This window comes from Choristoneura fumiferana, chromosome Z, assembly GCF_025370935.1.
Source record: "Choristoneura fumiferana chromosome Z, NRCan_CFum_1, whole genome shotgun sequence".
NCBI classification, from domain to species: Eukaryota; Metazoa; Arthropoda; class Insecta; order Lepidoptera; family Tortricidae; genus Choristoneura; species Choristoneura fumiferana.
The window spans coordinates 13551178-13576673 of record NC_133472.1 but is presented as its reverse complement, the minus strand read 5'-3'; the positions used below and the strand labels follow the sequence as shown (position 1 = coordinate 13576673).

The following is a 25496-nucleotide window of genomic DNA, read 5'->3' as shown; positions in this document are numbered from 1 at the left end:
GCTCAAGCGACTCAAACGGCTCAGAGCCAGCAATCTCATCTTCGTTGGGAAGCATAACATCACATATAGATTTAAATGTCTTAAGCGATCCAAAGATCATAAAATATCTTATACTAGTGTTACTGGTAACTTTGATGATGTTGTTATGGCGCGGTTATGTTAATGGTTGCTTCAAACGACGGCGACGACAACGTCGAAGATGAAATCTTGGCGCGTGTGGATTTATCTGGCGCTCGTGAACACCATTGTTTTAAACGATACCTACTTACCGTAAATAACGTACCTGCCTGACGTGCTTTACCTACTTTCTCGCTGCACGTCGTTATCCCAAGATTGTACCATCCCGGAGGAAATAATATTAAATTTCGTACCTGTTCTGTAGAAATAAATCAATCAATAAAAATATGTTAAACTGACTCCTAAATATTCTCCTTTTGAGACATGGCACATCTACGTAATTCCATGCCTCACCCTAAAACTCAGCGAATCGTTTTTGTTCCCGCCTTCCCGGTCAAGAATGTGCCCGGAGCAAACGAAAACCAGTACAAGATTGCTCTCCTTCCTTCTAATTCTGAAAATGAATAGTTTCAATTTTGCTCAGACAACGTGCCTGTCGTTTGTCATACAAGTTTTGTATTGTATTGTAAAATAAAACTTGTTAAAAAGTGGCAATTTCCCGTACAATTGATACCGAACCAATGCAATTTCACTCAAGGAATTGAAGCTAGAAGACACTTTCGCACCATGCAGTCATCTTTACTAAAATTAAAAAAGCGAAACTAATACTGTCTCGTCTGTTTGTTATCTCTTTACGCCTATACCACCTAACCGATTTAGTAGAAATTAGTATGGAGATAATTTATCGCTATATTTAACAACACCACTCAAGTCGGAAATAGGAAAATAGCGGTTTTTACATTTAGAGCCTTGGCCAAAAGTACATTTAGCACTGTATAATAATTGTGTTTGCTTCGTGCAAAAAAAATATGTAAATTATCCTTTTAATATGCCAAAAAAAAAGGAAACGTTACGTTGTTGTGTATGACTGTATGGGTGTCCCGGAAAGCAACAACAAACCGTTGAGAGCTGATAGAGCAGCTCAAAAGCTATCGATTTAACCCCCATGTATGTACTTGTTCAGCGATTTTTAGTTGTTTCGGAGTTAATCATTTTTAACCGACTTCAAAAAAAGGAGGAGGTTATCAATTCGGTTGTTTTTTTTTTGAATGTTTGTTACCTCAGAACTCCGTCATTTATGAACCGATTTGAAAAATTTTTTTTGAGTTCGTCTAGGAATGCTTTCAATTAGGTCCCATAAGCAGCAAATTAGGATCTGATGATCGGATCTTAAGGAAATCGAGGGAACTCTTCAAATATTGTAGGGACACCTATAGTAATTTGGATATATTTAGCAGTAACTCGTGCATTTGCTCTTGCAAATCATAATTTGGTGAATTGGAACTGATGATGAAGACCAGATTTGACCAACGGAACTACTACTATCAATAACAAGTATTTCACGGGTTAAATTTAAATTATCATGATTAATATACTTACCTAGATAAGCGACTAAGAAGAAGCTTTAAGTTAATGATTCTTTCGAACTGATCTGATGCTGAAGCCAGAAGGTAGGCAACGGAACTCTGTTATAAAACAACGTAACTAAGTCGTGTTTGGGCTTAATGGAATTGTTGTGAGATGTTCTTTGGCTACGAATCACTAAAAAGTAAGAAATAAAGAAAATTTTTAACAAAAAAGTGAAACCGACTCCAAAAAAATAAAAAATAACAAAAAATGGAACCGACTACAAAACCCTTGAAAATATTTTTCTAGGTAAGTAGGTACGTACTAGCTCGAAGTCGGTGACTCAGCACGACCCAGCAGGAGGGATTGAAACCAACATAGTATGTAGGTGAGGTAGACGACTATTGTGAATTGTCCCACTCCTGCTGGCTCGTGCTGAGTCACCGACTGCGAGCTAGTACGTACCTACTTACCCAGAAAAATATTTTCAAGGGTTTTGTAGTCGGTTCCATTTTTTGTTATTTTTTTATTTTTTTGGAGTCGGTTTTACTTTTTGTTAAAAAATTTCTTTATAATCGGAGTTTTTGTCATTTTTCCTTATCCATGTTACGAAAAATGCTCAAGTTTATGCATTATTTCCAAAGTTTCAGTAGTGCCTTACATAATTAGAATCATTGAGCTAATGAAGTTTTTAAACCCATTTGCAATTACTTTTTTTTTTAGTACTTAATCACATTAATTGGTTTCTCCATACTAGGTGAAAAGTAAAACACGGCAAACACAAGTATGGAGAAACCAATTTATGTGATTACTAAAAAGTAGACCCCAAAAATATAATTGCAAATGGGTTTAAAAACTTCATTAGCTCTTGCTAGCAGTTGAACAATTAAAACCTATAATATTCAAAACATTTAAGATTGAAAACATATAAAGCTAACAAACACGCAAGCAATATATTTGTAACTTCTCATGCTCGTAAAGTTCGTGTTTATGCTGGATCTGGTCTTAAAAGACCTATCCAACGATACCCCACACTATAGGGTTGGATGAGAAAAATAATCACCCCCACTTTAGGTCTATGGGAGGTACCGTATTTTTTTTTTTTAATTTTTAGTTGTACTATTTTGTCGGCATAGTTCACTTATATATCCGTGCAAAATTACAGCTTTCTAGCATTGATAGTCTCTGAGCAAAACCGCGGACGGACAGACAGACAGACAGACTTGGCGAAACATTAAGGGTTCCGTTTTTGCCATTTTGGCTCCGGAACCCTAAAAATCAGCGAGCAAAGTCGCATTTTGCTCACTCCGTGAGACAATAGTTATTTGTGCATCGAGAGAGCAAAGTTGTTTTTTGTTGCGAGTGTTGATTTTGAATCCCGAGTAAGCGAAGGATTCTATAATGAGGGCTATCGTTTTTTGTCTCATTAGATAGCGCACTGTTGCGTGAGGTTTTTAAGTATGGTTTTGAAAGTCTGTTATTACGGGCGTGGAAACAAAGTTTAGATTAAAATCATATTTAATACACCTTAAAACCGTACCATATAAATATCGAGCATTCCAGTGTTGCATAGTCCCCGTTTTGTTCGGAAAAAGGGAGGACAAAGGTTTCCGAAAGACAAAACTGTCTCAAAACACAGAAATTCATTGCCATAATTAATTACAGATATTGCAAAATATTCACAAAATTATTCTAATTCTAAATAAACCCGTGTAGCTCACCCAAAAACTGAGATTTGACATTTCGGAGACCTCACGCTACACTAGCGCCTCTAGCGGCGAATTCATTCGCGATAGCCCTCATTGAATCATGAGCGTGAGCGAGTGATTCTAGGTTAGAATCCTGAGAACAGCAAGGGATTCAAATACACGAGATGCAAAAAAATTTTGGTCTCGTGTGCCACATACAATTTTTCACCTCAGCAGCGAGAACATAATTTAAATGTAACATAAGAATAAAACCACATAAACCTACCTGTTCACAAAACATACATTTTTTTAAAATAAAATCCGATTTTTAAGAAACAAATATAATAATCACATTTAAAACCATAAAAAAGTGTCCAGTAGATATAATACAAAACTCATACTCATAACATGCATTCTAATTTAATCTTGTACTAATGTTACACTTATTTTTTAATACTGCAAAAAGCCTCATCTTGGAGTCATTAAAAAGGTTAGACAATAAACGTATAATTTATTATAAATGCTATTAAACCTTTAAATATGATTGTTTTTTTGGAATCTTTTTGTATTTTTTATTTCAATTCCAAATTTTTACTTTTACGGTCATCCCGTAAAACCGAAATTGAAAATACACCATACCATATATTATTTATATTGACCATCAGTGGTGTAGCGGTATAGCACGCGGTACGGATTACCGAGGACCTGGGTTCGATTCCCAGTGATGGTCTTATTTTTCTGTTTTTTCTGTGCATCTATATTTCAGTTTGTATTTTCAACTTTAAATATGAATTTTATTAAGATTTATATTACATAAACATAAATAGATTTGTTAAAAATTCATTCAATTTAACAAATATTTATTTCAACTGTAGAGGCATAGAATTCTTTCATAAAATAAAAACAAGAGATGCGGCTTTCGTGCAACGAGGTTGCATACTTTATTAAAAGATCGGGAAAATTTACATTTTGGAAATATTTCGTTTTCATGTAATTTATTAGGAATCGATATATTTTTAATACCAAAAATTTAATTTAAGATTGTAATCAACACATTTGATCCTATCTCTCGCTTTTTTCGTGTTGAAGTGAAATGACAGATCAAAGTAAAGTTCAAATATTTGGAATTTAGTGAGTAGACTCAACACTGTACTCAGCAAAAAAAAAATATAATTAAAAAGTTACTTTGTCTAACGGAGTGAGCAAAATGCGATTTTGCTCACTGATTTCTCATAGCAAAACCTGCCTGTTTGAGGTGCTGAGGTGAAAACTTTTTAAATATTGTTTTTAAATTCTAGACAGTGTTGGGTGCATAAACTTAATATGACTAGCGTAATGATACGTTTATGGTTTATAGTTTATGGTTGGGTGGGTCTACTCACTAAATTCCAGATATTTGAACTTCACTTTGATCTGTGACTTTCACTTCAACACGAAAAAAGCGAGATACGATCAAATGTGTTGATTACAATCTTAAATTAAATTTATAGGAAGTATTAAAAATATATCGATATTAAATAATAAATTACGTGAAAAAACATAATATTTTCTAAATATTAAACGATATTATAATGGATAACTCACGACTTAAATCAAGTTATCCGTTACAGTGAGTCTCTCGGTAGATGCTCGGAAGTTTCATATTTTCAAAATGTCAAAATTTTCCCGCTCCTTAAAAGTACACCTCGTTGCATAATACGAAAGCCGCTGCTCTTTTCTGTATACTGCCAACCTCGGGTTGGAATAAATATTCGTCTAAATTGAATGAATTTGCAACTGATCTATTTATGTTTATTTAATTGAAATCCTAATAAAATCATATTTAAAGGTTTAATAACGTTAATAATAAACTATACGTTAATTGTTCAACCTTTTTAATGACCCACATCGGGTCATTAAAAAGGATTGATTTGCCTAACTATTAATTAGCCCTAATTTTAGCTTTCCGAATTTACGTTGTACCTAATTTCACTAGCCCTAACATCAAAAAGCTAAAACATTAATTTTCGTCAAATGTATTGATTGGAAATTGGAACACCTTAATTTAGCAACATATTGAATGGCATCCATCCAACCTACTTTCCTAGTGGGAGTTATCTATTGGCTGCTATAAAAAAACCTAACATAGAAGCTGAACCTAACCTATCCGAGTCGCTTCTACTCCAAACCGTCTTGCTCGCTCGCTTCACTCGCTCGCACGAATTTTATTTTATCTTTAGTACAAGTAAACATTAGGGTTCAAAACTTTAGGTCTATTAATCTTTAGGAACAATCATTATTAGTTTTAGCAATATTAGAGCATTTAATGTTTTGTACAAGTAACCATTTAGGTCTAGTAATCAATTCGGACATACAAGTTTAGCTGTCATGATATTAGGGCTAATGAAAGTATATCTTACGTTGGTATGCCACATTGGTTTATTTATTTAAACAATGAATTTTTACATAAAAATAAAAATAAAAAACACATAAAATTAACTAAAACGGGCTTCCTCTTCCAAAGGCAGCGCAGCGCGGGGCATTGTACCTAAGACGCTAGCGGCGTTGCCTCGTTGCACTGCAAGGCGAAGAAAAAGCCTGCTCTTTGGTCGCCAGATATGCCGATTAGTTTGTCCGACACTTCTTTCATATTTTTTTTTGTGTCTGACGACCAAGGCCCAAAGGTTTCGACCGCAAGTGCCGCAAAAAAGTAGTTGTCCTTAAGAAAGGCATATTTGCGGCACTTGACGGTTTGGGCATCGTCTGCAGCTGTCCCTGGCTTCCGCGCAGACTGTTGGACGTGGGATGGGGCTAACGTATCCACGCATGTAACAACCCACGCCAACGGTAGCCCCAGACGCCACGGCACCAACGTACAACCGTCGGGCTTCTTCTCGTCCGCAGCAGAAAGACCTGTAGGCTCTAGGGTCGCCGGGATGGACGCGGAGCCGAGAGCTCGACGGACGACATCGTGTCGCGTGTCTGTAGGAACGGCCGGCACTAAGTTGGCAATGTAGGCCGTGGCGGCCGAGAGCGTCAGCCGAGCCACCGCAGCGACAGCAAAGATGAGGTTCGCAGGTCCTGAGGCCCAGGCGAAGGCACACCGCGACTCGCAACGATCCCGGGTCTAGCAGCGATCCTATGTTCCGAGAAAGGAGAGCGTGAAGCCAGTATATTTTTGTGGATAGCTTTTACTTTCAAGAGGTCCCAGGCGGCTTGACTATTTTTTTCGGTGGGCAAACTTTCCCCAAGGTTGCTGGCTATCCATGCCAACTCTGCGTCCGCCAAGCCTGACACCACAACATCAGCGGGATTGGTAATGTTAAGGATACCATTGATGAGGGAGACAGAGCTGTGAACGGATGAAAGGAAGGCAGGGAGAGCCAGGTCGCTTGTCGTATGAATCCCTAGACCACCATATTTGATCGGTAAAGTCGCCTGGGTCCAACTTGTTCGAGTATGTGAAATATTAAGGATTTTGCAGGTAGTTTCTTTTAAAACAATATCAATAGATGAGGTCAAGTTGGGAAATTTCCAAACAGAGCAGCAACGTAAGATGTATAAAATTTTTGGTGAAAACAGGCACAACCGCAGAATGCAAATTGCTACATGAGGGCTAATTTTGAAAAGTAGGTCAGAAGAATTATGGAAATTGATTAATTTCGAATTTTATAATTGAGGGAATAGCGTCCTCGAAAATTGGTGCGCCAAGTAAAGTAAGAGAGTCGCGAGTGAGTATAGAGATATTAGGCGTGACATTGTTAAGGCTATTAACTATGCCCGCCCGAGTGTCGGCAGAAAGTTTCTCTGAGATAAAAGCTTCACACTTGTCGTAATTTAACGAGAGGCCTATCTCAGAGAAACGACTGATGATGAGGTTTAGATCGTTTAATACTGAAGATGCTTTTCCACCAATAGTGCCGTCATCAAGATACCAAAGATTGAGTTTTGAAGTGAGCTGTGTGATAATGGGGTTGATTGCTAGGCTGAAAATAACAGGGCCGAGGGGGTCCCCTTGCTGGCAGCCAACGGCAGAAGCGATTTCAGTGTTCCCAAACATTAGTTTTGATGGAGTACCATAACACTGCCAGAGATAGTCGAAAATCTCAGGAAGTTCTCGTCCAATCTCTTGCAAAAGGGTACCCCTGTCGATCGAGTTAAAGGCATTTTTTACATCCAATTTCAGGAGAACGTCATATTCATTTTTCTCGAGAAATGAGCGAGTTGCGTGCACGGCAGCTTCACATCCGCCTCTGACACCGAAACCAAGTTGTTTAGGCTTAAGTATGCCTAGTGAAATTAGCTTTTATGATATTCGGTCTAGTGAGGGTGAACCCCCAAATCGCACAGCACGACGCACGATTGCACGATTTTCAGTTAGGACAAGGTTAGGTAGGACGCCTATTCAAGTTCAATATAATAATATTTGATCGCGCGTTCGTACGTGTAAAATTCGCGCGAACCTACGAGTACGATGATCGCGCATTCAAGTTCTATTAGGACTCTATGCCTTAAGTTCGTATCGTACCGTCCCTCTCACTCTCGTATTAAATAGTATAAGTGTCAGAGGAACCGCACGACACGAACTTCGAGTTTCAAGTATCGTAGTAGCCCAGCAGACCAAAATATACTGTGCCAAAATCGTAAACGGAATGTCTGTTACCTGCATAAGGGCTCTTTCACACAAACACTGCATGATATCGCGTCATTCATCCCCCCATTATGCCTCATTTCATTATGCGATACGATACGAGGCTTTGCAGATACGAAGGATCGTGCCGTAATTTTCCACGACACGACATGGAATCGTGAACGATGCCGCATCGTAGCACGACGTGATATCTATATCTAGCCCTGGCCAAAAAGGATGGCGGCATCCGTCCGCTCGCGGTTGGCTGCACTTTATGCGCTTGGCCTCGAAGCTTTGCTGTCGAAAATTTCACCAGAAGCTAACCCATATCTTCAAACCATAGCTGAAGTGAAAAAAGAACTTCCCGAAGTTTATCCCTACTTGTTTCAATGCTACGAAGCGCCATCAAAATTACTTTTTGGGGTTGCCAGCCAACATGGAGATCCGCTTAAGCCTGCCATTTTTAGTTTAGTCATCCATCCCATCATTTCAAGTCTAAATTCAAAATTTAATTCCTTCCGGTGCATTAGAACCTAAGCTCAAATTACCCTATTGCACAGTACAACCTAATGTCAAAAACACATATTGCCCTATAAATATAAATTCAAAATAATCTAATGTCGAAATACCACAGTCCCAAAAAACTCTAAAACCTTAAAACCAAAACAAACTTAACTTGATTTATGTACTAATACCGAGATCACCTACTGTCATAAAAGCTGAAGCTCAAAACGAACTATTCCCATAATGTACTAGTCTTGAAATACACCATTCTCAAAATACAATAGTCTCAAAACACGCTAGTCCCAAAATACCCTAAATGTGTCTGTGTCATCGACATCTATCTAAGTAAGGTACAAAGATGTCGATGGTCTGTGTAGTGGTTATTCCGGGTTGTGCGACATTCATCTATTTCGCATTTCGTCATGTTCGCGGTACTTCAGATTCGCTATTCATCTTGTTCGCAATTCATCTGGTTCGCATTTCATCGTATTCTCAGTTCTTCAGAATCGCATTTCATCGTTATCTCGTTTCTTCAGATTCGCCATTCATCATGTTTGAGTTACACCAATTTCGCGTTTCCTCGGATTTGCAATTGATCGAGTTCGCTGTAGGTTTCGATTTACAGAGGTTTTGTAGAATACCCATGCAAAAGATACGATTCACCGATTAACGATTTGCCGTTTAGGCAGATCATAAAATTCCTAGGTATATCATGAAACGCCGTCACTTCATGATTTGGCCAGTTTAGGCAGATCATAAAAATCCTAGGCATATCACGAAACGCCGCCATATCGGATTTTGAACTTAGAAAATTTCAAGCAAAATTAGTATGGAGCCAGGACTTAGGACAGGAGTAATACATTTGATCAAACAATAGCTAAGGTTAACAACTTAATTCGGCTTTGCCACTTGGCCGGTCGCTGCCGCGGCACGCTTGCTTCGCTCGCTCGGCTCGTGCGTTGTGGTCACACACAATTCATTCTAAGCACTCTTCGCTTCGCTCGTTGTTCTTAAATTATTTATATCATGAAATGACAGCGTTTTGTGATATGCCTAGGAATTTTGTGATCTGGCGGATTTTACGATCGACCGCCGAAATTATATACTCACTCAAGTCAAGTCTACAATCCCTTGGAGTTGTGAAGCATTTGGTTTCCAAATCCAATGGATCGAACCTTTTGAATGGATATTTCTACAAAATCTCTGTAAATCGAAATCTACAGCGAACTCGATCAATTGCGAATCCGAGGAAACGCAAACACGATAAAACGCGAAATTGATGCAACTCGAACATGATGAATGACGAATCTGTAGAAACGAGAAAACGATGAAATGCGATTCTGAAGAACTGCGAACACGATGAAATGCGAAACAGATGAATATTTAGGCTCACCTATTTTCGACGACTCAAATCAACCCGGTTATTCACAGTAAATTAAATTTATTTAAGAACACATCTGACCTGCTTTTTAAAATAAACCCACATATAGCGCTCTTTATTATCCGTTTCTGTCTTTTCACCCCAAAATTTATGTATTTACTCCGCAGCTACCCCTTATGGAAATTCCCCTCCATTTTATAATCGATCGACGATTCTCTTCAGTCTACATTATCCAAAATTCTAAATATTCATTTTGACAGTATCTCATGGACCCAAGCGGTTCTCCCGATAAGATTTGGGGGACTGGGTGTTCACTCCTCGTCTAGTGTAGTGTGGCATTACCGGCTTTCCTGTCCTCTGTTTATGGTTCGCTACCTCTCGTCAGACGTTTCACAGTTACTCGACGATGAGTCAGCGTGCCTAAAGGAGGCCAGAGAAGCTTGGTGTGTTTCATGTCCTGGTGCAAACATCCCGGTTCTACGATATATTCAAAAGGATTGGGACTCCCCTCGGCTAAAAGCAACCCATGCTTCTCTGTTATAAAATAGCCCGGACGACTCTGAACATGCCCGTCTCCTGGCGGTATCAGCCCCGGAGTCAGGCCATTGGCTCAACGCCCTCCCTTCCCGTCAGTAAGGTACGGTTCTGGATCCAAGCACCTTGAGGATAGCAATATTGGTTGCAGAATATTATGTATCTCCCACACATGTACCTGTGGTAAGGACGTAGATTAGCTGGGACGTCACGGCCTCTCATGTTCCAAAAGCGCTGATCGCTTATTCCTTCATGGCACCATCAATGACCTGGTCCACCGCTCGCTTGCCTCCGTCTCTGCGCCCGCAATCCTTGAACCTGTGGGCATGGCCAGAGACGAATTTCTCTGACTATACAGAGGGGTAATGCCGCCAGTGTGCTGGGGTCTATGCCGCAGGAGAGCCTCTTAGATGGTGTTTTCTTTTAATAGTTAAGTATATTTATGTAGTTTTTATTTATTTAGTTTCCTATCATATTGTTGTGTCTTGTGTTGTAAGTATGTGCCTCTTCTCTAAACCATCGTCACAGAATAAGTAATAGTACAAGTACAGAAGTCTCTTTTGATGTTGACGAAAGCCGCCATTTTATATGGCTACGTAATTTTTATTAGCAAAATCACCGCGCGCCATCAAGCAACATTGAACTCTAGTGCTGCGCGCGAAGGTCGTTATTATTCAGCACCAACGTCTTGGTTTAGGATAGGGTTGTAAATCAATAAAAAAAATACTCACATATAACTTAAGAGTAAATTCGGACAAATACTTAGTTTTCTAGCATTTTTAAATTGACGCGCCTACGATCTCCGACGGTCACAAAATGGATAAATTGTACAAGGTCGCGAACGAACAGAATAGAATTGGGTTAGTTAGTGTAATGTTATGTACAGAATATGAATATATAAATAAAATAAATATGAATGCAATATTTTTTTGCACTCATCGTGAACCAGTTTCACGAAAATCACACAGCTACACGTAGCGTTACGCGACGCGACTAGTTCGAGCGAGAGAATGCGAGCGTGCGTGCCGGGCGGTGCTCATAGCCCTAGTGAGTTAACCCACGCCGGCGTGGGGTGTTTTGATACTTACAGAATCTTACCTATATCGCGGAGTGCGCCGCGCCTGCCATCGTGTGTATGTGTAAGAGCCCTAAAAGGCTTATCATATTATCCACAGACTACTCAGAGAACCAACGTTCAGAGGGGTAACTTGCATAGAAAAAAAATCGCTATACGAATATCGCTTATAGATTTTGACAGTTACTTTTTTTAATTTTTGTGAATTTCTTGGGGCTGTGACATCGTCTGTTATGCCGAAAAAGATTTGTGGTTCCGTATTAGGTAAGTATATTCATTATTTAATTTGTTTGAAAATCCGGGGCAAGAAAAAAAACATATTATTTTGCACTCTTTTATTTCTAAATCTCGTTTTACATTTTTTGCTCGCTTCGCTTGCATGGGTGGTATAAACTTATTTTGAAGACGAATCACATCTGTGCCTTTAAGGATTTTATTTATTATGTTGCACCAATCTCAATGTTAGGTTGAAGACGTAGTTCGCAATCTCTCGCAATTTAAACACACTAACCATTTATTAAGTCCTGTCTCGGATTTTGGAAACCTATACAAATGGATGTCCTTTCGCCTACTATCACAACTCACAACACAACACTTATTGCAGATAATTACAAGCTATTATTTACACCTTCAAAAGTTGAGAGGATAAGCTACGGAAATTAAATTAATCAACGCAAAACTTCGCTCGATGAATTTTGAAACCGTAATGAAATTAACGTAAACGTTGTTGTTGGCATTGATTATTATGACATTAGTCCGTGACTATGACAGTGCTATGACGACAAGTGACAAGAATGAGGCGGTACGAGACGCGTCGGGGGACGTGGAAGCTGTCATTTTTTTTAAGCGAACCATCAGTGACAATACGAGTATTTTTTCTATGAAGACAACCGGCCATTTTTGGCTTGTCTTTGGTTTGCTGTCTTGTCTGCAGGGCTACTATGAAACTCTAAACTCGAAGTTCTTATCGGATACTGGTTTTTCTCGGACATCGTTCATCCACCATTACCTCTCATATTTCGTTTTCTAGAATTTTTTTACCGTACAACGGCAAAAACTACTAGACACTGGCAAAATTGTCCTCCGATGGACAGAGCCATATTTTTTTAAAGAAACAACAAGTTCTTATCGTACCCTCCCTCTCGCTCTCGTATTATACAGTTGTGTCAGAGGGACCGCATGACACGAACTTCGAGTTTCGTAGTAGCTCTGCTGACATTGCTGACTGAGTGAACCATGAGTGAACCGAACCACTGATTGGCACAGCAGGGCTACTACGAAACTCGAAGTTCGTATCATACCGTCCCTCTCGCTCTCGTATTAAACAGTTTAAGTGTCAGAGAGACAGCAACAAGACGAACTTCGAGTCTCGTAGTAGCCCTGCTGATGGCAAATACGGGTGACACTCTTTCCTGGCCCGGATAATACCGACTGTTTTTCGTGTACTCGCCCATAGAAGCTCCTGTCAGTTTCTATTGGCGTGTACACAAAAAACAGCAGGGCTACTACGAAACCCGAAACTCGAAGTTCGTGTCGTGCGGTCCCTCTCGCTCTCGTATTAAATAGTATAAGTGTTAGAGGAACCGCACGACACGAACTTCGAGTTTCGTAGTAGCCCTGCAGGGCCGTTACTTCCATGTCGGTGTTAACCAGGCCGGGAAAGAGTGTCACCCATTGAATTTGACTCCTCTAAACTGAGGCAATGCAAGCAAGTGAACTAGTGAAGTGAGAGGAAAGAAAAGAATATTAGAGATAGGTCGAGAAGCAATAAAATTTGTGAATAATTCATTACTATCATAGCAGATGGATATCGAAAAAATTTGTTTACTTAACTGTATTCTTATCAAATACCTATGATTTGATTTAATTGATTTGGAAACCAAGTGAAGAAAATGTTTAAGAAACTTAAAGATAAATTAGCAGAAGAAGTGAAGTCGTCACCACAAAGAATACAACAATTCGCACAGGCTGCTCAGGTAATTCAATATTGTATCCCACTTAGATCTGGCTTAAGTGGTACATTACAGACTCCATCCATTTAGTTAAATACGATGTAGTAGCCAAGCCCTAATTCAGATAGAGCATCCGTCACTATCGTGTTCTACTTTATTGCTTAGATAGTTAGTTAAATGCAAATATAATGCTGCTAGCGGAATAAACACAATCTAAGTATACTTAAAATTAAATTTATTCTGATCTGGATCATGTCTGTACTGTAGACAGGAGGTAATATTTAGGAAAATGATATTGTAAGTCTTTTTTGTAAATGATTATTAATAGAAATTTGAATCTTAAATAATTATTTATCACATTGTTGTTATTCCATAATGTTTGTATGCAGACCATGCTAATACTACTACACAAAATTGGATGCATAATTCACAGTTCATGTGCAGGTGCATTTGTTACAGTACATAACAAAATTTGTTACATGTAACATCTCAATTTGCTTTCCAGCTGGGAAGTTATCCATGATATGATATAGACCAGGGTTTCTCAAAGTGGGGTGCGCGAACCCCTAGGGGTTCACTATTCGACGGTAGGGGGTTCGCAACCAGGTTTACGTGATGGTGGCTGCAAAACTAGCAAGATGATTAAGATTGGTTTTTGGAGTCTTTTTGTATTTTTTATTTCAACACAGTTTGTATATTCGTTGGCAAGACGATTCTTACCTATATTTGTTACCTTTTAGTTTCTCCAACAGCCAGTTTTATTACTTTCTTTTGGGAGGTAGGGGTTCGCTATTGTCTAGAAACTTTAACAGGGGTACGTGGAGCCATAAGTTTGAGAAACCCTGATATAGACAAATATAACTGGGCAGTTCTCATGATCATCATTATCAACCAAATGACTTCCAGGCAAATATTCATGCATTTGACTACTTGGTTAAACATAATTTTTCATTAACATCCCATGTTTATAAAAACGACAGTAAGATAAGTTGCAAGAATTTAGATCATGCTAAATTTTGCATCAGTATTGTCTATAGATGGTTTTCATATAAATGGTTTTCATGTAAATGTAACCCTGAGCATCACCCCTTTTAATAACACCTGCCAAAACACTAATGATGAGAAAAATAGCTGCAAAAACGCTTACTATTCACTTATCCACTGTTGGATTCAAGATACTTTTTGTATAGACCTCCAAGAGATAGAAGATAAAAGAGAGGGAGGCTAAAAAAAAAGGCTTGTGTCCTCTCCCAAGTGTCCGAGTTCTTCAGTGGAAAATTTGAAAGTGAATTGATGATTTCCCTCCAGCATGTTTAAAACTTTTCCTCAATTTTTACTACCCGCTATAATCTTGGTATAGTGTCTTTTTTGGTCTGGATTGCCTACCAAAAATTTTCACGCCATCCTACTATTACATACATTACATACCTTTGACTCTTCTATGGATCTTTCCATTGACTTTTAAAGGACCTTGTGACTTATGGGACGTAAGGGTTTGGGTGGAACAGAAATCAGAATACATAGAAGGCACTGTGAAACTTTGTGTTATTTATTGTGTTAAACTTCATTGTGTTTTTTTGTGAAAACACAGTGAAGATTCACCAAGTTACCTGCGATTCCGTCCGCGCAGAATGTCGTTTATCGCTATCCCCCAAGAACAATGCCATTTTCCAGCATAAAAACTATCCTATATCCTTCTCCGCTCAAACTATCTGTATACCGAATTTCATTTAACTTGGTTACAAATGTTCGCATTTTTATTATTAGTGGGATAAATAGCAGTGGTGAAGCGTTCGTAACCCTATTCTGATCGGCTTGCCCAATATTTTTAAAATAGGACAACAGGACATACAGGATTTGTGAAAGATGTAAGTAATCTTTGCTTCGGCTTTATCAAGGAAATATCTGACGCCACGCCACTGATAAATAGTAATAGTTTTTGTTAACTTATTAAAAAAGAATTATTGGAAATTTCATGACTTTAAACCCAGCAGTTGAGATTTCGAGATTATATACAAATCCTGTGAGAATATTGAAATAAAAGTACCTTATCTATGTGTTATTGCAAGCTTCCAGCCGTTTTAGCTTGAAGGAGTAACAAATATACATACACATACTCGTAAACTATCGCAAATTCCTTTAGGGGCATACATGTCCAAATGTCAGAAAGTCCAGGTGTCACATTGTCCATGGTCAAAAAGTCCGAAGGATGAAACGTCCTAGTGTCTAAAAGTCCTAGCGTCAAAAAGTCCGAAGGATTAAACGTCCTAGTGCCTGAAAGTCCTAGCGTCAAAAAGTCCATGGTCAAAAAGTCCGAAGGATGAAACATCCTAGTGTCTGAAAGTCCTAGCGTCAAAAAGTCCATGGCCAAAAAGTACGAAGGATTAAACGTCCTAGTTCTGAAGACCTGAATCCCATAATGTCTCATTGTATAAAAATATGACTAACACAACTAAATGATAAATATAACTGAAATAGATTAGAGAGCTAGATTGCTCATCTGCATTATTTCCAGTCTATTATCTAACACCCTGAGGCCCATTCTCAGTAAGATCCAGATGCATCTATGATGCTTCGTACATGTCGTGTCGAGTCGACAAGAATTGACCAGCTGATCCAGTCATGCAGATGGACTGGGGCCTCATTCTACATTGTCTCTTTCCATATTGTTATCGTATTGTCTACGTGGTGGCAGCTCTTATTGACTTGACAGTAAAGGCGATCGAGCCGAAAACAATTCGATTGCAATAGGTGTAAACAAAACCAAATTAGAATGAGACCCCTGGACTCTCAGACATATGGACTATCCGACATTAGGGCATTATAACCTTCGAACTTTTTGACAATGGACAATCTGACACCTGGACTCTCAGATGGACTATCCGACATTAAGGCATTATAATCTTCGAACTTTTTGATAATGGGCAATGTGACACCTGGACTCTCAGACATATGGACTATCCGACATTAAGGCATTATAACCTTCGAACTTTTTGACAATTGACAATGTGACACCTGGACGTTCTGATATTTGGACATGTATGCCCCTAAATGTATACATACATACATCATCAGGCAAATGAACAACTCACAAATTAGATGTTGCATAAAATAATGTTTTACATATAGTTCACGAGACAAAATCATTGTGATATTACAAACTTGGCAAATTAATAATTTATTTCATTATTCACTGCAATAAAAAAAAAAAGCATGGGAAAAAATCGTTACTAAAATGCGTGATTTGGTAAACACTTTGTTCAATAAATCATCACATCATTCATATGTGTACTTAGTTATCTATGAGTAGGTACATAATTTTTAAACTAAGTATAATTCGCCGCGGATCGAGTGAACGAGATCGATGTAGACGGAGCGGATGCAATTTAGTTTGAAAGGCGAGTAAGGCGGCAGCCTCTATAAAATGATGGTATGGTTTTGAATCAAGTATTTTTCCGAAGAATGGGCCTGCCCTGGTCTTGGGCCCTAGCCTAGTTCCGTTAGAAGTCAAACCTTTCCTGGTGCTCTCCCTATCCCTCAGATCTGGTTTATATAGTTCTGATCCAGCCCCAGTTTTATATGCTCAAGAATTGGATGAATAGTTTACAACCACATAGAAGAAAATCAACAAGACAAACATTGATTTATTTACGAACAATAATAGACGGATTCAATGGCTATTATTATGCATGTGGTTTATGTTTACAGGCTGCAGTCACCTCAGCATCAAGCAGTATTTCAGACATTACAAACAACGATTTATTTTCTATTGGGGACAATGGTAAGCAATTGATACTTACTTTTATAATGAATTATGATGCCCGCGGCATCGCCCCCGTAGGAGGATTATATTTCTCTACCTAGTGGGAATTTGGAAAAATAGGTCCTTACTGCAGAACTTGTGTGATACTCGACCTGTATGTCTGCTAAATTCAAATCTCTGGCTCTAGGGTGTGCGTTTTGTATCATTAAGTAGTCGTTCAGCTAGTCACGGTACAGTCGAATAAACTGGAGCGGGTACTAGTGTTGAAAATATTGACATTCCATACAGTTGCCAAATAAATTATCGTGAAATTGTTGTGAAAAAAAAAAGGTTCCACCCTGGTACCTATGCGATTCAGTTTCCTCAACTGTAATGTTTTTTTTTAGGTGTAGATAGGACAAAACCAAAACCAAACTCGTACTTTAGTATTATTATCGCTTCTTTGTTTTATTTTGTAAAACGAAAGGTAACTTATATTTACACTTACTGGGAACTCCTAACCTTAACTTTGTTATGTAAAATCTTTTTGAAGAAAGAAATATTTTCATTTCATTTGCTTGAACTGGGATGGGACATACTGGTCCTCAGTGTTATATTGCTATTTTCAATATGTTTGATCATCTTAATATTGCCCTTTTGTATTTAAATTTTAGACAACTCTCAAAGTCGTTCAATCAGAACCCCAACTTCTTTAGTAAGGGCTTCTGAACAAAACATGTTTCAAGACGTTTCTCTTATGCAACCAGCAAGCGGTATGCAAGCAAATACAGAAGAAATTGACTTTCCGCAGAGGCATGATCAAAGCGTAAGTAAATTCACTGTAAAGGTTGATTCACTAGAGCTGTGAAAAATGAATTGAATGATAATGCCTATTAATGTGTGCATCACAAAAAATGTAAGTTGATTCAATAAGTGATAATCGTGTTATTAGAAGTACTTACTATGTACTCGTTTACAAAACACCTCCTCCTAGGACCGTGTATTAGAACGGCATTCACACAGTGACAAGTGAAATTACTTTCATTCACTTCAGACGTGCCTTGAATGCTTGAATTATTTTTTACAAAAAAATAATCATTTGTCGATATCTACAGGATGGCCAACATCAGAGACGGCTGTCTAACAGTTCATTTGCCAGCGACGTCTCATTCAGATTACCGAGCTATGAGAGCCCTTCCCTCTACCATTTACAGGTGATGTACTACCTAAACGTTTTACAATTAAAAGTATTATACAATAAAAGTAATGTAAGTAATGTGTTTATGATTTTAGTCTGACATGGAAGTGTCCGCGAGCGAGGCAGAGGAACGGGGATTTTCAAGTGGCACTGCGAGCCTGGACCGCGTCACCAAAGAGCAACTGTATGCGGCTTACAAGCGGACTCAGCAGAGATACGAAAAATACAGAACACAATATGCCGATCTTGCCCGACATTACAAATTTTTGGAACGAGACAATGCTAAAGCCAGGGTATGGAAATAAAAACTGTCATCGGTATCACAGATTACTGTATTCTTGCCTGTATATTATGTCTTATGTTGTTACAGAGTGTACTGGTAGAAACTCAAGACAAAGCTCTTAGGCGAATATCGGAATTGAGAGAGCAGTGCACCCTCGAGCAAAGTGCTAAGGTAATGCGGGCTCTACTTTGTGATTAAGTTTATCATGATTTTTACCTTTATTTTACTACTAGCTTTTGCCCGCGACTTCGTCCGCGTGTACTTTAGTTATTATATGTGCATATGTTTTAATTAACCCCCGTTATAATTGTGACATTTGTATCTGTGTGCATAGCAGAGTACTGCCGTAAACGATAGGTAACACTTTACTAAAGTACTTCGCTATAAACAACATTTTTTACCAGTTTTGAAGCTAGTTTATGAAAAGTTTTATACAAAGCACGAGAGTAAATTAATAATCTCGTGTGCTTCCGGCGAGAACCGAATTTAACTCTAGAATCCGAAATATATATTCGAATTTGCACTGTACACAATATTCTGTAAATTATGTAAAAGATAAATAAGAAAGAATAATCACACAAAAAATATGCTTATATTAATATTATTGATTTTATTATGCACATCCCGATGAGTATTTTTTAAGTAAGAAACCTACCTACTGCATAATTATTTACATATTTATTTCACACATTATTTTAAATATCAATTTAATTTCCACATTTTATGTGTACATTTTGTATGAAAAACCCCCTCCCCTATTGAAGTCGCCAACACCATACGGATCATTTTTAATTGTGACCAGTCATATTTTTAGTCTAGAAATAAGGAAGTCTCATAGAAACCCCCCTAATAAGTCGAAAGCTACTTCTTCATTCTTAATCATTGCCTACGCAGATCATTTTTATTTTTAATCAGGACGACCCTGTAAGTATACCAATTTTCATAATGCTAAGTCCAGAAATGAGAAAATTTCCATACAAACTTTATCCACCATTTTACCCCTTTAGGGGGGTCATTTTATCCATTTTACCTACACAGATAACTTTTAATTGTAATTGAGAACTTGTATACCTATTTTCATACTTCTAAGTCCAGAAATGAGAAAAATCCATATAAACTTCACCCCTCTATTTCACCCCCTTAGAGGATGAATTTATAAAAATCCTCTCTTAGTGCTCACTTACATCAAAAAAAGAACCCCTGTACCAAATTTCAAGTTTTTAGGCCCAGCGGTTTGGGCTGTGCTTTGATCTATAAGTCAGTCAGTCAGTCAGTCAGTCAGCCAGTCAGTCAGCCAGTCAGTCAGTTTCTTCTTTTTTATATATAGATTTAATTAAGTAAAGAATTTTGTTATTTGATGTGAACTTTGCATCTCCCTAGTCCATTTTGCTAGTTCAATGCAAAAATATTATTATTCAAATTATGTATTCTATTTTAACAGGCGCATTTAGAAAAAGCCCTTCGTTTGGAAATTGATGAAAGAAATATGAAAATAGAGTCACTGAACACCAAAATTAGTTTCATGCAAAACAATCTTGAAAACAAAAATTTACCTCAAAATGATTCCAAGAATGAAGACGAAGTTGTCAAAGAGTCTGTAAAAGAATTACAGCTTATAGATTTTTCTGGAACCAATGACAGAAAAACATCAGGCGATGATGGTACAGATGCCGTATTAAATAGTAAGACAGAAAAATTAGAACAGTTAGTGAGCAAATATAAAGAATCATTGAAACAATCAAAAGAAAAAAATGCCCAATTAACAACAGAGCTGCATATTTTATCGATTGAAGTAGAAAACAAAAAAAAAGAAAATGAGCAACTGAAAGAAAGCACTACGCATCTGACAGAAGCTCGGCAAAAAATTTTGGAACTACAAGAAATTAATGAAGAGTTTCAAAATAAACTTAATACTTATGAATTTAATAAAATGAAAGAAAAATCTACCCTTGAATTAGATTTACAGAAAGCATTAGAAGAAATAGAAAAGTTGCGTGGTAAGGTCGAAGTATTTAACAAGAGAGAAGAAGAATACGCTATTTCTTTGGCTGAAAATAAGTTAAGCATACACAAAGAATTGGAAACCAAGGAAGCCGAGATAAAATCACTTAAAGATAACTTGACAGCGAGTAAGAATGAAATACAGTCTCTTAATATTGTTGTCACTGACTATAAGACAAAATTGTCTGTAATGGAAGATGAAAAAAATAAGTTAAACAGTGACGTTAACGATCTAAATTCTCTTAAAACCAAACTTACAGAAAAGGAATCTAAAATTAAAGACTTAGAACAAAAATGTAAATCTTTGGAACAATCTAAAGCTAAAGCGGATGAGGAATATAAGTGTCTCCAATTACAACATAAACAAGAAACAGCAGAAAAACTAGCTATGATTGATAGGAATGTGTATTTAGAGACAAAAAATACGCAATTAGCGGAAGAAAATGCTAAAAAAAGTTTACAAATAATTGAACTAGAAAGCAAACTTCTGAAAAGAGATAACGAATGTAATGAAAACCAAAATATTGAAGAAAGCTCATTTGAACGAAATAAGATTCTCGAAGAGCTTGAATCTTGGCGAAACAAATATTACACCATGGAATCAGAAATTCAAGATGAAAGAGATGAACTAGTTAAGCTTCAGTCTGAAATAGAGAAACTGTTACAAAATCATGAAGTCATACAAAGACAAAACTCGGAATTGCTTGATTCGGTTTCAAAGCTTACCATTGAAAACACAAACTTGAAGCAGAATAATGACAAAATTAACAAAAAATGTTTAGAACTAGCTAATAGCATACAATCACTAAAAGGAACTTTAAGTTTAACATGTGAGGAGGCCAAATTGTTGAAAAATAATAATGAAACTATGATTTTAAATCTCAGTGATAAAATAATAGAATTGACTACTGCCATGAAAGAAAATGAGCTGGGACATCAAATTAAATTTGATAATTTAAAACACGATTACGAAGTTTTGCAAAAGACTCGGGATGAAATTGAGGACAGGTTTAAATCAACTAAAATAGACTTAATTGCGTGTCAAGAGGACAATAATCAGTTACAAATACAAATACAAGCTGCTATTTCAGAAAATACAACCATTTTAGAAAAAATAAAAATATATGAAAATAATCATGAAATTAACTTAAGCGCATTAAGCAAGATAAAAGAAGATAAAACTACCTTATTGTTAAAGATAGACGAATTGGAAAGTCTTAATAAGTCTCTTCAAGATACGATCACCCGCGAGAAAGAGCAAAATTCACCCTTGCACGATAAGCTTCCTTTGTTAGAAAAGGAGCAACAGATATTATTACAAAAACTCAAGTATATTGAAGATGAAAACGATAAATTAAAAACAGCAGTTACAGAGTTGGATGTCGTTAAGGCAGAAAATCAGGAATTACTAGTAAAAAACAAAATTTCTGAAGATAAACAAGTTTATATTGAAAAATTAGAAGATGACGTCAAGGCCTTATCGCAAGAGAACACTTCATTAAAGAATCAATCACAAAGTATTGCAGTAAACTTGAAGGCATTGGAAGAAGAAATAAGTGATGTGCGGAAGTCTCATGCTGAAATCGAAAGCGAAAAAGATCATTTAAATGCTACAATAAAGAAACTCGAAGAATCCGAAAATGCAAAGAAAATAAAATCAGCTGTAGAGATTCAAACTGATGAGACCAGTTCGACCATAAACTATATTGTAGAGGAAAATAAAATTCTGAAGGATAAGTGTGAACAATTTAAACAAGAAAAAGAAACGTTATATGAAAAATGTATTGGTGTTGAAAATGAAAAAGATACCCTGCTAACGGATATAGCTACACAAAATTCATATTACAATGAGTTGGACGAAGAAATTAAATCACTGAAACTAACTAATTCCGAACTTTTGATTAAAATATCAGAACTCGAGAGGGTTTGCAATGAATTGAATACAAAAGCCGCAGAAAATATTGAGCTGGCAGATAAATTCACTTCTTTGAAGACAGAATATGATACGCTGAAAAATGAAAACAGACATTTATCTTCAGATATTGAAGGACTTCAGACCTATCTTGCTAAGATATCAAAAGAAAATGGTACTCTGAATGACAAGGTACGGGAATTGATTACTTCAAGTGAACATGTCGATCAAAACCACACCTCTCGTGATTTAAACGAATTGCAAAATGTTAAGTCTGATACAGACAAAATGAACGATTTGCTCAGAGAAAATACCTTACTTGTCGAAGAAAATCTAGAGCTCAAAGACCAACTGCGTTCACAAAATTATGCAGAGACACCTAACAGTAATTCCAAAAGTTTCAATGCTGAATCTGAGCTGGATATTTTAAAAGAAAAATACAACAGCGTGCTAGCCACAAAAAGCAAATATGAGAAACAGTTGATGGACTTAGAACATATCAATAGGTCTGTCAATGGAAATTTGCAAAACGTGCAAGAAAATAATGAAAAGCTCCGACTTTCCAATGACAAGTTGGAAAGAAGGCTGGACGAAGCTCTTGTTAGTCTAAGGCACTTGCATTCATTACAAGAGAACACCGAATTAGAATATTTGAGAAACATTCTTTACGAATACCTAACCGGCTCTGGAACACATTCCATTACTCTAGCCAAAGTGCTGGCAGCTGTAGTGAAGTTTGATGAAATGCAAACTAACATTGTTATGCAAAAGGAGAAGGAACGCCAAGGCCTGGTAAGATTTTTGATTTTCCTATTTACTATGTTTTCACTTATGCCCGCTTTTTCATCATTTTGCAGTAAGGTAAGTTCTTGTTAGTTAGTACTTAATTAATTGGATATGTTTTGTTTTATTTTTACAGCTACGCCAGCTCGGACTGCTATGATACGGAAAGGAAGACTGCTACAGAAGTTTAAATAATTCACGCTTTAATGCTAGTGTTGTTAAATAGTAAGCCTTAATTTATTATACATAATATTATTATAATTACTTGTATATAACATTTAAGTGAGTGTTTTCGAGAGCATTTCTAAAAATTATTAAGGATATAATGGCATTGTTACTCATACTCACGTCTAGCAGTGTGTGGCCAATAGCGTCTGTGAGGACTTAGTCTATGGACCACTGTGGGTCTTAGTTTTTAATCTGGCCACCTGTAATCATTTAGTTGATCACAAGCTTTCAAAGCTTAGACCAATTGATACTTTTATTTCCGTCCTGTCATTGTGCAATGCGCACCGCCATTTAATTCATGTGATCTTATAATTAATTAGCACACCTTCATTATAATAACTGATGGTAATAGATAACCTGGTTCAAGCCGCAGTGTACACAAGACAATGTTACAAATCTTGCCTACGCAATGCAGATATGCATAATCCGGAATTTTTCGGTGTCCCTGTTCTTGACTTGCTGGAATGCCAAAACAAAGTAATGCCACATATATTTGTTCTTACCGTTTTTGGACGGGTTTTGGTTATCTACAACTGGGCCTAGTACACCCCTGTAATGCGAACTCCATCCTTTTACTCGGGTTTCTTATTCGAACTGACTTGGCCTCAACCTCGCCCGGCTTACATACTCCCAGTAAATCGGTCCACAAAGTTCGAGAACTCATGTTTCCGAGAAAATCTTGTTTCAGTGGGCTGACAATGGTGCTAATTTTTGTTGAATACCGTTATGTGCATGATCGTCCTCAAGAACGGCCTTGCAACCGATTTCAGCCTGCTGCAAACTATTGCAAGTGAAGCCTTTCTTTACCTGGTCTCCATAAAAATATCATGTTCACGGCCGCGGCCTTGTATGCCTATTTCTGTTAATGGGTCAGCAATTCGTTAAAAAATTTAATATATTTGTTACATACTAAATTTTAAGCGCATTAACATGTTTTTACTCTATATCCAAAGTACTTCTGCCAGGTTCTGGGAAAAATTATAATCTTCGACATTCATTTTAGCCCCCTGAGTTTACTCTGGTTTAATTATACTATAGTAAAAGGGCAGGATAAAAAGCACTGACACAGAACAAAAATTATCGTGTTTACATGTTTCAGTTTGTGTATATTTTGAATTTTAGACATTATAGTATGACATAGGGACGTAATTTAGCAAAAACGTTCCAAAGCATTGTCATGTTATTCCTTTGTTATTCTTTATCTTCGCTTTTGATGTTACTGAAAGTAGTTCCAAAATCAAATAAAATACATATTATTGAGGTTTGGAACGTTTTTGCTAAAATACGTAATTCAAATATTAATGAGGTTATATGCACACTTACGTGAACGCACTTAATCAAGATTCGGTGCCGTAAACTTTTACGAAATTCACGTCGTCTGCGCGTGAAAAATACTTCGTGTGCATAAACAGGCTCCTAATAATAATTTCTATTATAGGCTCTGGAGTAAAAAAAAAACAAATAGTAGTACCTCTTGGCAACATCAGCAGATTCAGAGTATTAAAAACTTTTCTAGAGCAAGAGGTAACTTACAAAAAGCTTTTTTTTTTTTTTTTTTTTTTTTTTATGGTATAGGGGGAAAACGAGCTCTACGTAATGAACTCCTTTTTCCAGAAGCGACCATCCAGGAAGTGGACGTGGATCGGCCCCGATGGTTCAGTCAGAAATGAGATTGACTTCATTATGACGACCAAGAAGCGAATATTCAGTGATGTCTCTGTGATCAACAGGGTGAAAACCGGAAGTGATCATCGTATTGTCAGAGGCACACTGAATATTAATGTGAAGCTAGAACGGTCACGTCTTGTGAAGTCCACGCTCCGTCCTTGTCCTGCCCAAATCCAGAACCCCGAAAGCTTTCAACTCTTATTGCATAATCGTTTCCAGTGCCTAGCCGAATGCAAAACAGCGGACGAGATCAACAACGGGCTGGTAGAAACTGTTCAGGCCGTGGGGTCCCAGTTCTTCAAGACTCCGCGCCGGAAAAGACCTCAGAAGCTCTCCAATGAAACCATTAAATTAATGGAACTTCGGAACGAGATGAGGCTGCAATCTTCAACTGACATGTCGGAATATGGCAGA

General features: G+C 37.4%; 1 protein-coding gene across 1 annotated transcript; it reads left to right on the top strand.

Annotated features, from left to right (window-relative positions):
- The first annotated feature begins 12954 nt into the window (after positions 1-12954).
- On the top strand, positions 12955-24175 carry LOC141428160 (uncharacterized). Its single transcript, XM_074087953.1, has 8 exons — positions 12955-13291; positions 16976-17048; positions 17684-17835; positions 18125-18223; positions 18303-18500; positions 18578-18661; positions 19932-23195; positions 23323-24175. Exons 1-8 carry the CDS (start codon positions 13208-13210, stop codon positions 23344-23346), a joined length of 3978 nt encoding a protein of 1325 aa, XP_073944054.1. The 5' UTR covers positions 12955-13207; the 3' UTR covers positions 23347-24175.
- Positions 24176-25496: the final 1321 nt, after the last annotated feature.